This window comes from Trichosurus vulpecula, chromosome 1, assembly GCF_011100635.1.
Source record: "Trichosurus vulpecula isolate mTriVul1 chromosome 1, mTriVul1.pri, whole genome shotgun sequence".
NCBI classification, from domain to species: Eukaryota; Metazoa; Chordata; class Mammalia; order Diprotodontia; family Phalangeridae; genus Trichosurus; species Trichosurus vulpecula.
The window spans coordinates 249,280,436-249,294,842 of record NC_050573.1 but is presented as its reverse complement, the minus strand read 5'-3'; the positions used below and the strand labels follow the sequence as shown (position 1 = coordinate 249,294,842).

General features: G+C 37.9%; 1 protein-coding gene across 1 annotated transcript in view; it reads left to right on the top strand.

Moving 5' to 3' along the window:
* CDH2 (cadherin 2) overlaps nt 1–14,407 on the top strand; it is a 265,943-nt gene that overhangs the window by 24,228 nt on the left and 227,308 nt on the right. The window contains exon 2 of the mRNA XM_036743695.1: nt 6,390–6,501. Within this exon, the coding sequence (XP_036599590.1) occupies nt 6,390–6,501 (112 nt within the window). The remainder of the gene's footprint in view (nt 1–6,389; nt 6,502–14,407) is intronic.

Genomic DNA, 14,407 nt, shown 5'->3' with positions numbered 1-14,407 from the left:
GTGAACATATTTTCCATGGGAAAGGAGGACAAGAAGCTCAGGGTTTTAAAAGTGAACGTGAAGAATGTTAAGGAAATATATGAACTCCATGGGCTAGCAACTTTAACCTTGTGGAATCCTAAACATGAATATATAGGTCCATAGAAACGTGGATGAAAGGAGGAAAACCTTTTTCTGATTTAGTGCAAAGTCTGAAATATGTAATTAAAAAATTATTGTTTTTGAATTTTTTGTCCTATCATTAAAATTATGTCCTATTGGGGTCCCTGACTTGAAATGAAGTAGACTTGACTTCAGATTTAACTTTTGTCATTTATTAACTCAGTGACCATTGGAAAATAAAATCATTTATTCTTTCTGAGCCTTGGTTTTCTTATCCGTAAAATGGGTATACCTTTCTATTCTCTACCTCAGGCTGGTTGTGAGACTCAGATAAGATGTTTTATATAGCATTTTTCAAAGTTGAAAGGGCTACCAAATATCCATTGTTGTGTTGTCATTGTGTTTGTGCTGTTGTTACTTGGTTATCTCAGTGATGTGAAAGGAACCTGACACTTAGGATATATGAAAAATTTTAACTTAGTAAAATGCAAAATTGTAGGATTTGGGCACTTTTTTTTAGTACCATATAGATTGTTTTTTGACTTCATAAAAGCAAATTCTCATCCAAAGAAGTTTTCCCTGAATATTATGTAATAAGCATCTATCAAAAATCAATACCATTTATTAAGTGACTATTGTTTTCCATTTCCTGGGCTAGAAGCTGGGGAGATGAATTAAAAAAATGAAACTGTCCCAGGGGGATAGAACTTGTTCACTGTTAAGTAAATTCACAGTGTATTTAAATATATACATAATACACACATCCATACACACAGTGATGGAAGGGAGATATTAACAAAGGAATCTGAAAGGCCTCATGAAAGAGGTGGCCCTTGTTGTTGTTGTTCGTCCTTTGCTCTTGAAAACTTGAGTTTATATTTGAAGGAAGGGAGAGCATTCCAGGTATTGTGGTTTGGTTATAGTGGAAGACAGAGATGGGAGATAGCAGGTTCCATATGGGGAACAGCAAGTACTCTGGTTTGACTAGAGTAAAAAGTGAGTGAGATGGAGTAATGTGTAACCATCCTGGAGCTAGGCTGGGAAGCTTTAAGTGTCCAATAGATAAGTTTTTATTTTCTCTTATATGCAATAGGTAAGAACTACAGTAGTTTAAGTAATAACATGGCCAGACCTATACTTTAGGAATATTAATTTGGAAGCTGTGTGGATTGAAGAGAAATGGGGAGTGTGTGTCAAGGAGATGGGGACACTCCATGTTCATCATATCTTTGGATATTGCTCATTCTTTGCCAAATATTTATATACTTTCCATTTCTCTACTTCCTTTCTGGACTTTAAAATCATTTAAAAAATACCGGTGACACTTGCCACAAACTCACATAATTTATGTAAGATCATTTTGCGAGCTGTAAAATAATATAAAAACCCTATTAATACTTAAAATGTTCTGTGATTTTATCAGTATTGGACACTTCTGGTATTGACGTAGATTCCATTTTCAGCAGTGGTACTATATGAATTGTGGCTTCTGAAATCTATTGCCAGGTAACCAAACTTAGAGTGATGAACCTCTTACATGCTGTTTGTTCATCATTGGGTTCAGAGTGAAGGCCTTTCTACTTTGCCAGGATCCAGCAAAATTTGTGCTCTCTTTCTACCTGTCTGATTACTCCTTGGTCTTCTTTGCTGGATCTTTGCCCAAGCCAAGCCTGCTACTGGATATCTCTCAGGACTCTGTCCTCTGGTCTCTTCTCCCTGTATGCTGTTTTGCTTGGTGATCTTGTCAGCTCCCATGTCAGGGCTGTCCAACCTTAGGTTTATTGAAAGAATAGACAATATATTTTGATTTGCCATTTCACTGAGAGCTCTGCAGTAGCTCAGCTTCATTTACTAAAGCATTTATGTAAATTTCTGTTCTTGTAGGCCAGCTACCATAAATCGCACTGTGGGCTGGCTGCATTTTGGACAGCCCTGGATTAAATTATCATCTCTATGCTGATGATTGATTCTCAGATCTGCTTGTCCAGGCCTAAAGTCTCACCTGTCTTCCAGGTTCGAATGTCCCAACTGCTTATTGGATATTTTGAACTGGATATCCCCAGCTTATCTTAAAGTCAACACATCCATAACTGAGCTTATCTTTCCCTCCAAACCCTTTTCTCTTTTCTTCTCAACTTCCTCATAGAAGCAAAGGTGTATTGGAGCCAGTTCAAGCAGTTAAATTCTGTTAATGGAAATAGGCACGTGCTTTAAGTCAGGGCTTAATTTTATGATTATTGATTGTTTGGGCATAAGAAAGAATAGAGAAAATGTCAGTAATGCAGATTAGACTTAAAAGAGTGTCCTGTGTAATTTTTGGAGATGGGTTAGGATACCGCCATCCTGCCAGTAACCCAGGTTCGCAATCTGGGTGTCTTCCTGGAGTCCTCACTCTCACCCTCCCATATCCAGTCCATCACCAAATCCTGTTGACTTTACTTTCGCAACATCTCTGGCATATATGCCCCCTTCTTTCCTCTGATGCCACCATTCTGGTACAGGCCCTCATCACCTCATACCGGGACTACAGTCTCCTCACCTCAAATCTCTCACCTCATCCCCCATGCCCCAGTCCTCTACTCAGCTCCCAAATTGATCTCCCTGAAGTACAGGCCTGACCATACCCCTTTCCAACTCCCCCCATTCAGTAAACTCCAGTAGCTCACTGTCACCTCCAGGATCAAATAGAAATCCTCTGTTTCTCTTGTAAAGCCATTTATAACCTGACTCCTTCCCACCTTTTTAGTCTTCTTACACTTTATTACCGCCCCCCACTTCTCCCTCCCTGTGTACTCTGAGATATCCAGGGACACTGGCCTCTTTGCTGTCCCTTGAATAAAGCATTCCATCCCCTGACTGTTGTCCTCACTGGGTATTTTCACTGGCTGTCCCTCATGTCTGGAATGCTCTCCCTCTTCATCTCTGCCTCCTGGCTTCCTTCAAGTCACCGCTAAAATCTCACTTTCCATAAGAAGCCTTTGTCGATCTTGCTTTGTGCTGGCATCTTCCCTCCGTTGATTATCTACAATTTATTTATCCTTTATATCTCTTATTTGCACTTACTTGAATCTTGTCTCCCCCCATATGACTGATTGTGAGCTCTCTGAGAGCACAGTATTTAGTATTGCATGACACATAGAAGGTGCTTAATAAATGCTTGTTGACTGATTGATTAGCTTTTCAGATGCCAGGGTCATCTTTATGCCAAGATGGCATTTTAGAGTAGAATTTTAATGAAAGAATAATGATGATAATTATTCATAATGAAGTAGACCTTGACCCCGACATCACTAAATAGACCTTTAAGTCTGTTCATCTATTCTTACAACATTGTGAGTTTTCTGGGTTTTTTTCATATAGAAAGACTTTCTTTTAATGGGGATTTGCTCCTTTTGTGTAGTTCTGTGTTGGACTGCGTCAGGATCAGTTTTCTTGTCTCATCCAGGGTGTCCCAAAAGTCTTAGTGCAGTTTAAAGCAATTAATAACTGATATTTAAGCTACTGTGGTTCAAAACTGTACTAAGACTTCTGGGACCCTTTGTATTTCATTTTTATACTCTGATGGCTTGGATCCCATATTCTAGCAGAGTATAGAAAAGTATTAGATCTAGAGGCAGAACATTTGGGCTAAGTTTCTGGTTCACTGTTCATTACAGTATGATACCGTATGCAAATAAGTCACTTAACCTTTCCGGGCCTCAATTTTCTCATCTGTAAAATGAGGGTGTTGGAAGGGATGATTCCCAAAGCCCCATTGGCTCTAAATCCATACAAATGTATAATATTAAGATCAGTCATTATTTAAGTGACCTTGCAACATCCAAAACAATGCTATCAATAATGATGATGACGAAGACAACAACAGTGCATTTTGGGGACAGGCCCGTGATTTCATTCATGTGAGGAAACTGTGAGTGACAGCGCTGTCTCAATCAGTACAGATCGACAAGTGCTCTGTACTGCAGTCTTTGAGAGTTGCATGGGGAGTTCAAGGAACTTGCCTATTGTCTTCCCATTGTCTCTATGGGTCAAAGCAGTCCTTCAATCTAGCGATCTGACTCCAAACCAACTCTTTATGCACTGGGCTATTCTATTTCTCATAGTAATAATAGCTGAAAATTATTTAGCGTTTTTCTTTGCTTTCATCCTCATTTGATTCTTGTGAAGTAGATACTCTCATAATACCCCATTTCACGGATGAGGAATCAGGCTTAGGAGAAGTTTTTTGGTTTTTCTGAGATGATTATAAAACTTACAGAGGCAGTATAATATGATTTAGAGGAATTTAGAATTGATTTTACTCTTTAACAGTGGGAATATTTTGGGAAATGCAGAGCTTTAATTAGTAACAGAGACAGTCCTCAATTTACAGACGCACCTGATTTGTATCCCTCAGGTGGGACTGGCCATCTTAGGCTTGCTACTGTTATGGGTTTGCCTGCCACCCCACCATAATCTCCCTCTCAGGGCTGTACTCTGTTCTGGACCTTTGGCTACCACTCTTTGCTACCTCAACTTCACCTTCAAAGTCTTATTCTCTGCTTTTCGGTTTTTCCCAGGAGCAGTGTGCTGAGAGGGGATGCAAAAGGAAAACCTTGGCGGGCCAGCCAACTGATGTTCTCCATTTGACCCTGCTTATTCCTCATTGCTTCCCACCTCCTCTTTCCCCTTAGACCCTTTTTGGATTTTCACAACACTTCTTTCTTTGCACTTTTCCCCCATCCCCAAAGTGTTTGTCTTTCATATGGGGGCAGAGGCCAGATAAAGACTGAATATATGTCCCAGACATCCTCATTTTGGAACTCAGAATTACATTTTCCCATTGAAGCATTGTTATCTAGTCACTGCTCTGTTAGTGCTGTTCTTCAGGTAAATTATGAGTTAAACAGGCTTTTACTGGTGGGCCTGGGAAGTTAATCACTGCATATAACATTGTTTCTGTGGGGGAAAATGTGTTTTGAGTGCCAAACAACCAATGTGAAAATCAACTTTCACAACACAACCCATTTTATAATTTATAGAGGGCCTGGACCTACGATATGCTGAATCTTCTACTAATCAAAATAAGTGTAGGTAAGGTAATGTGTGCCTGAATTAAATTTGTGTGAAATTTTAACTGTACTTAATGTTTTAAGTGAAATAACTCGCTAAGACCTGCCACATATCCATATATATCACATAAACCTCAAATACCACAGTGCTTTCAGTTACTTAAATTCCTATCAGAATTTTACTAAGTAAAGACAGCCTTGGGCCAAAGTGGGCTAAAAAGAAATTGTGGCTACGTTGGTGACTGAGAGCATATGCTAGGGATTTGATTTTTAAGCCAATTTAGGACATTAAGAACGTTAGACGAGAAAGAAGAAAAGCAAGAACAAAAAAGGCTGCTTGTTTACTAATTTTAAGGAGCATTTTCCCTCAAGCATCATAAATGCTGTATGTGATTCATTAAGTTAGAAATCAAATTATATTGCTGTGGTACAATATAAAGTATATTTTAGAAAGATATATATTTAATTGGAAAATTAGACTTTTAGTTTTGTTTATTGCAGTCATATTTCAAAATTTGGATAATTATGTTATTTTTTAATTTTTTTTTTTATTTTTAGCTTACAGCACTCAAGTTTCACCGAAGAGTTCCAAATTTTCTCTCCCTCCCTCTCACTCCCCTCCCCCTCCAAGACAGCACGTAATCTGATATAGGTTCAACGTATATCTTTGCATTAAACTTATTTACGTAATTAATTATGTTTATTTTCGTGAGACCAGTTTGAGTTCGTGTAGGTACTGCTTTTCTCATAGAAGACTTTCATCTCTTTTGTCAGTGTATACAATACAGTCAGTGAAATTCTCCATAACCAAATGTTTTAAGTGGCTAATAAAATCTCCAAAAGTAAATGTTAAAAGTGTCTCCTTCCTACTATTGAAAAATAAGTTCATGGTGACAATTAATGCAAGGTTTATTACAGCATGAGAGAGGTTTTTGTTTCCCCTATGATTCCACTTGAGTTTCAATAAGCATTTTACTTGAAACATTCGATAGTTAGAAGAATCCAGAATGCGTAGTATTTAGCTCTTGCTAGACAAGTGGGATTTGTTTCTTCCATTCCAGTTATCAAAAAGATTAACCCTTTGCCCTCAAAGTTCTAATTGTAGCCATTGAGAAACAAAGGAGTTGTTTGTACAAGATAGAAGAGAAATGAGTTCTTTTTTTTTTCTCCCCAAGTGGAATGTTGCTTAGTTGAAGGGGGTTACGATTGTTACACACATTTTATCTTGTATTTCAGGCACCAATACAGGCAACTGGTGAAATCACATTATGCAAGACTGGATTTCCTGAAGATGTTTACAGTGCAGTCTTATCGAGGGGTGTGCATGAAGGACAACCTCTTCTCAATGGTATCATTTGAAAAGAAATATTTCTTTTTTATATTCTGTGCTTTTTGCAACAAATTGGTCATTTAAAGAAATCCCTACATCATTTCTACTGAAGTAATCAATATGAATTCTTCAGTCACTCTAATGAGACTGTAGGGACCATATTCTGCTCTTATTGTAAGTTCATGAATCTCTTATAGTACATAATTGGAAGGTTCCTGTATTCTTGATAATTTTCTTTCATATATCCTCTATTTTGATTTGCAGTAGAGATCTTACTATGAACTGTTTACAATTTTATTTCCTGATAATTGTGCCATTAATCTAGTTATCACTATTTTAAGGCATATTAGCCTGATGGTATGATGATCAGACCTTGGGTTGGATTCACAGGGACCAGGAGAAGACATTGAGTCAGAGACTTGCAGGTATAGGGAGAAATGAGATTCATTGAAAAGACACACAGGAGCAGGTTCCAGCAGCCTCATGAGCCAGTGGATACAACTACAGCCAGGTCCGGATCACCAACCAAAAAGTTATGTTATCACCCTGGATCCCATATTCCCCATTACTGAGCATATGGTGGCAGGAAGAATAACTACCTCAAATTCTGAGTGACTTTGGGTCTTCTGGGACAGGGTAATCATCTATCCCAAAGGAAAACTGGATGAAAATATTCTGACGCTGTCATGAGAGTGCAAGAAACTTTAAGGGGAAGATAGGTAACTAGCAGAATCTTGTGAAAGGAGCAACATGATTTATGTTATTTCTGAAAGGGAACCTCAGAGACATATGATACTAATTCCTATTAAATAGAGAAGAACAAAACTCAGTGCTTGAGTATGTGACTGTCTTTTTTTCCCCCTTAAATCTGGAGCTGTGATTTTATCAGTGTCAGGAACTCTTGGTGTAGAAACACTTTCCATATGTGGATTAGCAACTCTCCCCTGTAACTTATTGTCTCTGAAAGTTGCTTGAGACCTTGCGAGGTTGAGTGATTTGTTCCTGGTTAAACCACTCTATATTTCAGAGGCTGGTCTTGAATCCCTGTCGTCTTACTCCAAGGTTAGCTTCTAACATATAGGGTAAGTCGATATAGTGACATAACTGGTATCCTCCCAAGCCCAGCACTTGATAGCAGCATGTGCTTAGGCCATAGAGATATAATTGCATATTGGGGGAGCATAGATAGGTAAACTTGTGGGTTTGGGTCTTTTTTTGTTACTTTGTTTTGGCAAGATAACTACATTACTCACAAGGGTCCAGATTATACTTATTTTCCCTGATTTAGATTGGGCTCTTTTCCCTACAGGGATGAGGAAGCTTTTTCCTCTTCCTTTCACTTCATGACTGCCTGCTAGCCAGGCCATGTGCTTTAACTAGTAGCAATATTCTTGGACCGTTTTAATATTTCCTGCTCTGTCTTGCCTATTTTTCTTTAAGCAATGCCACGGTCTGCTATGGAAGAGTCAAGTTTATTCTAAGTCATAAGTCACCTACTGGAGACTAAAGGACTTCTGCCAGGCTATTACCTGAGGATACCCTAAGGAGTAGTGATGTGGTCATTCCCTGAGAGGTCACTATAATAAGCACAATGTAATTACTCATATGCCCAGTTCAGAGTGGTGGCCCTCTTAGAGGTGGCCCTTTCTATTACCTCAAGTAGTAGAGTTCTCATGGTATAAGCCGAATCCAGATCGGTATATTCCATATGACCTTAAGTAGAAAAATATATCTAAATAGTGTGAGAGTCTCATAATTTTCTGGTCTCTACTCAGACTCTGCAGGCAGCATATTGGACCAGAAGAGCAGTGTAGAAGGGGTCCATTTTCTACTATTTGGGAAGCAGAGGTTGTCTGCATTGGAATAGAAGTGCTGTGAGAGAACCACTAGCTAACTTTCAGGGTAAGATAGAGAGCATAATGACTCACTGAGAGCCTTGAGTATGGTTAGGAGGTACTTTTGGGTTTTTGTCATTAAATAAATCAACCATGAGTGGGTCAGATAAAAGCTAATCATAGGGCTTAGTAGAATTCCTTTGGAGTTGGAGGGGGGGGCAGGCTAAAGTCATTGGATAGTCATTCATTAGTCACTCTAGCTGTCTCTATCTACATCCTCCCTCTTCCTCAATCCTTCTGGGGAAAGCATCTCAGTCTAAACATCCTGGATCACAGGGAATGAAGATTGCCAAGTATTTTGTTCAGGCTTTTGGTTTTGGTTTTCAAATTCATTTGAGCAAGGTTCCACTTCATATGCTGAATCAAAACCGAACTTTTCCTAAAAGATGAAGTAGTTCTTAAAGTATTAATACATAGGATTGTAAAAGTGAGCTACTTCATGACATAAAGGCCCATGGTCAACTTTGAATAGAGCTGAAATGTGGATACGGTTTAACTACTTGTGTACAGGATAAGAGTTCGTAGAAATTTACTGAGTTGTGGCACTAGTGATTTTGAATATAGACTCAACTAATTATCCAATTTGTATTTAATTATTTAATTCATTTTTAGTTTTCCCTGTAAATTCTAATAAAAACTTAAATCTGAAATGCGGCTAGGTATCTTAAATGAACAAATGATGATTTTCCTTCAAATTTAACTTCAGGAGGGTGGGATTTCAGTTAATGATGTTTTTTTTCATAAAACTTTTATTTATTATAAAAATATGACTCATTGAAACTTGAAAGAAAAGAGACTTGGTTAGTGTAGTTTGATCTGAACTTGAATTGCCTATCAATGTTGAAAATCTTTAAGACTGCTTTATAAGGTTGCTTTTAGAAAATTCTATGGCAACCAGAACTAATTAGATTTTCACAGGGCTCTGCCATATGCCCTTATTTGAAGTTTGTGTGTGTGTGTGTGTGTGTGTGTGTGTGTGTGTGTGTGTGTGTGTGTTTGTGTTTAGAATCGACACATCTGAGTAGTTAAATACTTAAAGATACTCTAGATTGTGAGAAGTTTCAAAATATATGACTTTTCCTCACCTCTCAACTACTGTGGCACAGACAATCATTTCATCTCCCTTTTTATAGTGTGGTATATAGTATAGTGGAAAGTCCCCATCCCCCTAGTTTTGGCCCTCATTACTTCTCACCTGGATTATTCAAATAGGCTCACATATCTCGTTCACATAGCAGCCAAAGTGATTTTTCCCAAGGCTTCTACTTCAGTCAGTCCTCTCCCCAGTAAACTCCATAGGTTTCATATTACCTACAAGATCAAATATAAACTCCTTTGGCATTTCAGGCCCTTCACATTCTGACCCCTTACCCTGTTCATTGACTTCTCTTTGCACCCTCCATGTTCCAGTCAGGCTTGGCCTGCTTACTGTTCCTCTAACTTGCTTTTTAACTGGCTATTTTTCTTTTCTGGAAGGCCTCCCTCGTCATCTCCATTTTTTAGAATCCCTAACTCCCTTCAAAGTTTAACTCAAGTGCCATATTCTATATGAAGCCTTTCCTAATCTTCCCCAGCTGATAATGTCTTTGCCCCAACATTTTATATTTGCCTGTATCTGTGAAGGTGTGCTGGCAAATGTTTAACAACCTGAGTAAAGACATACTTTTAAGTTTAATTTGCATTATTAACACTTAAGTCTAGACAAGCAACAAAACAATCGGGCCCTGATTTTTAGTGCTTGTTAATTGCCACCCAGAATTCTTGGCAGGTTGGAGTTAGCCCCAGTATAGCCTTCTATATATATACTTTTCTTCATTGTAGATTGGAGTCTCCTCAAAGATAGCCATTCATTTTGGTCTTTCTGTCCATTAGTGCCTGGCTGAGTAACTGTCTCGTAGTAGGTGCTTAATAAATGCTTATCGATTGATTGGAAGAATTCTGAACCAGAGGCAGACTGTGTGTGTGTGTGTGTGTGTGTGTGTGTGTGTGTGTGTTCTCCAGTAGTCCCTGCTCTATTGAATATTTAATGAGGTTTTGTCAGGGTCAATTGAGATAATGTCTGTGAAAATGCTTTGAAAACTCTTAAGGCAGTGGGAATGTAAATTACAATTGTTCTGTAAAGATTTATGCTTGCTCACCTATAGGTTTTGTTTAGGCCTCATTTTTCCCCCACCTAATGCTGCCCTTGCCCTCTAAATAAAAAAAAGAGTTTTCATTAAATCATAGATTTAGTACTGGAAGGAGGACTTTGGAAATCATGTTATCCAATTGTCCCTTACTCTCCCTTCCATTGTATAGTAAGTAAACTAAACACTCAGAGAAGTTATTTGCCTAAGGTTGCACATATAATAAGTAACAGAATTGGCATTCGATACCTAAGTCCTCTGTGTCGCAGTTCTTTGTTTTATGGGATATATCACAGTTTTTTTGCTTGAATTGTTCTCTCTTTGGAAATAGAGGGGGCAGCGAGGTGATGCAGTAGATAGAATGTTGGGCTTGAAGCCAGGAAGACCTGAGTTCAAATCTGGCCTCAGATACTTACTAGCTGTATGAACCTGGGTAAGAAACTTTAAATAACAATAAGCACACACTGCCTCAGTTTCCTCTTCTGTAAAATGCGAGCAATAATAGCACCCGCTTCCTAGAGTTGCTGTGAGGATCAGACGAGATAAAATTTATAAAATGCTTAGTGCAGTGCTTGGCATATAATAGGTACTATTGAAATTTTAGCTATTACTATAATAGCAATCCATACGTGCCATTAACTAAAGATAAGTTTCTGCCAAAACTTAAAACAGCTACGTGCTTTCTTTCTGCCTAACAATTTTTTTCAGAGCTGTCAACATCCTTATTTTGATACTTCAGTGATCTGTGAATTTTTTGCTTTGGGTCCTATTGCCGCAGACACAGATCACGTAATGACTGTGGTCCAAAAATGCTTGTAGCCGAACTTAATGGTTGATGAATCTTTTTCTCAGTTGGGACCGCAGCCACACAGGGTGCCCTCAAATCTGTAGTTCAGACCTTTCCAATTTAGTAAGCCCTACCAGTGCATATGGTCCTTTGGCAGACCCTTCAAAAACTCAAGGTCACCTTTACAGGACCATATGACCACTATCAGGCTCAAAACTTTAGTGGAGACATCAACACCCCGTCTATTTTTAATTTAAAATGTCTGCGAAACAACATGTCCTCTTCCTAGAAGCTGAAACATGTGGCATTTTCAAGAGACTACGAAAGGGACACAAGCACATATCATATTGCCTTATCTCAGTAATGGTTCAGACAAGATGAAAAAGAGACACAGACTGGATTTTTGTCTCCCACAGAATTATTGTAGTGGTTAATTCTTCCCCCACATTTTGATATGTCTAAGTGCATGTGCTTTGTTGGTCATTACATGCCATTGACTTTTTTTGATCGCACTGTCATATTGAAATACTCTCATTGTAAAAAGCATATTTTCTGGTTATTAGATAATGCCAATGACAGGAATTGAGCGGGACTTCCTGCCGATGTCTCTTAAGCACAAATTGGAGAAAAGACTTCGTTTTTCTTTTTTTCTTTTTCCCCTAGGGCTAGAAATATAAAAACTTGGGGAAAAAGAAAGATCTTTGTCTGTAGCCTCTGCTCTCCATAGAGCGAATTATGTGATTGTTTCCGTTGGAATTCCTTCCAGTGTCTATAGTTTCAGTGTGCATATGTCTTTAACTGCCTTTTGGTGTTTATGAGGCCATTTGTCAGATGATGTATCATTAGCCTTTTCTTTGTGTTTCTTAAAATATCTTAAAGAGCACCAAAATCTTAAGGAAAAATTCAAAATGCCATTTTTGAAAGGATATGTATATTTGTATATAAACGCATTTGTGGCCAGGAGCAAAACTACTCCCCAGCTCAGGCTTTTGTGAAGCCTAAAACTTTACTTTAAGAATGAGTAGTATCTCAGGTAGAAAAGGATTTGGGGAATATTACTGCTTTGGAAGGTTCTAGAGTTTTCACTCACCCATTTTGTTTTGTGTTTTGAGTCCTTATGGGAGACTTTGCTTATATAGTTCAAACAAATGTTAAGAGTGTGGCACAGTTAAATTTATTGAATTCTTTTCATTGTGGCCAGTCTTTACAGGTATCCTAGCTGAACCAGTGCTTTTGGGATCTGGATGAATTGTTAGATTAACAGTGTTGTAATTCTGCAGTCTGAGCTCTTGACCAAAAACATAGGGAAAGACACAGTCCTTTGGTATACAGAGAACCAGCCTATTTAGTATCTTGTCTGTCATTTATTTCATAATAATATGGAACATATCTTTCTGCTAATGAAATTATTATTTTGCTAATAACATAATTTTTGTTAAATACGAGCAATGTAGAGAGCTGTATTTCCAGTCAGGAAAACCTGGATTCAAATTATGATCCTAAATCTAACCATATAACTTCTGGGCAAGTTGCTTAACCTCATTGTTCTTTAAGCAGCTATTTAGGAGTTAGTTCCCATTTAAAGAGTTCCTCTTTCCGACAAATACCTTGGGTAAGTGGTATGTGCTCTTATATTGAAAGGTATTTGGCAACCATAATCCCCTGATTTCCCAGCAGTAGGCCAATACACAGTCAAGGTCCTCCTTGGCCTTTTTAGTATGATGTCTTATACGTGGGCACTTAATGAAAGCTTATTGAGCTGGCACCATCGCTACTGACAAAAATGGGGAGAAAGGGAAAGAGAATGTTGGGGATCGCTGATACAGCTTACTTCATAAGCATGCTTTCTTTTAAAGATAGACGAGACCTTAGAAAAAATGTTTTAAATTTAGGTTAAAAAGAGTATGATTTCAACATATATTCTTGTAATGATGAAATAAGATCATGTAAATATAAAGTTTACTTACAATATAATATGGCTTTATTTATGATGAAATAGACACAGTAAAATCATAAGAAATAGAAACCATGGAAAGCTACATGTTGGGCATAAGCAGGCTGCAGCAAGTAAATGGTCATAACTTGGCTTCCAAGAAATGATATGAAAGACTTATTGATGATGATAATGGATGACTTGAAAGGGATACAAACTGGTCATGTACCAAGAATGGAAGTTCAGATGGGCAAACCTGAGTGTTATGTTGATATTTTTGAGGAACTGCATGAACAAGATCAAAGCTTTCCAACATGTTGGATGTTTCCTGGGGAAAACATGGATAGTAATCTGCAGAGGATGAGAAAGCCTACAGGGTTGCACTTAGCATCAGTGAGGAGTGTCCATATCTCTATTTAGATGTATGGAAGAATTTTTAAACTTTAGAGCTTGATAAGACCTTCAAGATTATCTATTACAATCCACATTTTTCCCTCAGTAAGGAAGTTGGAACCCAGACTTGCCTGAGGTCCCACAGCTTGTTAACCTATAATTGTTTTCTATTATCTTAGCTCTGTGGGAGACTAGGTTGATGAGGTTTGACGTGGCAGGTTTTTTTATATGTATTTATTTTTTACTATGTGTGATAAAGAGAAAGCTTCTCTTTTTAACATTGTTAAAATGTTAGAGTGAACAAAGGTGATCTACATACAGGGTATCTTTGGGTACAGGTGATGGTGAGACAAACTAACCTCCCTATAAACTTATTGCTTCCCCTTATTAATAGATTTCTTAGTTTTTCACGAGTAGAACTGGTCATGGAATATAATCTGGATCCTGATAATATATAACATAATCCTATACGTGTATGTGTGTGTATATTCCACTGAATTTTAAAATGATCTGAAAATAATCCAGAGTAATTGATAACACAAGTTCTCGTTCGATTGCAATGTTCTTAACGCTGTATAATAACAGGCACCTTATTGTAGCTAAAAGAATCACAAACCGTTTGTTGTATAAATGTACCAATATGGCATTTTCCTGTATTTTGCCCCAAGTGATATATACAGGCATAGACAGCTGAGTAAGTAAACTAATCGAAAGCAATTTCAATCTGGTTGAAAATAATCATCATGTAACCACCTAGCACTGGTGAGCATGAATGGGTTCCTGAAAATAT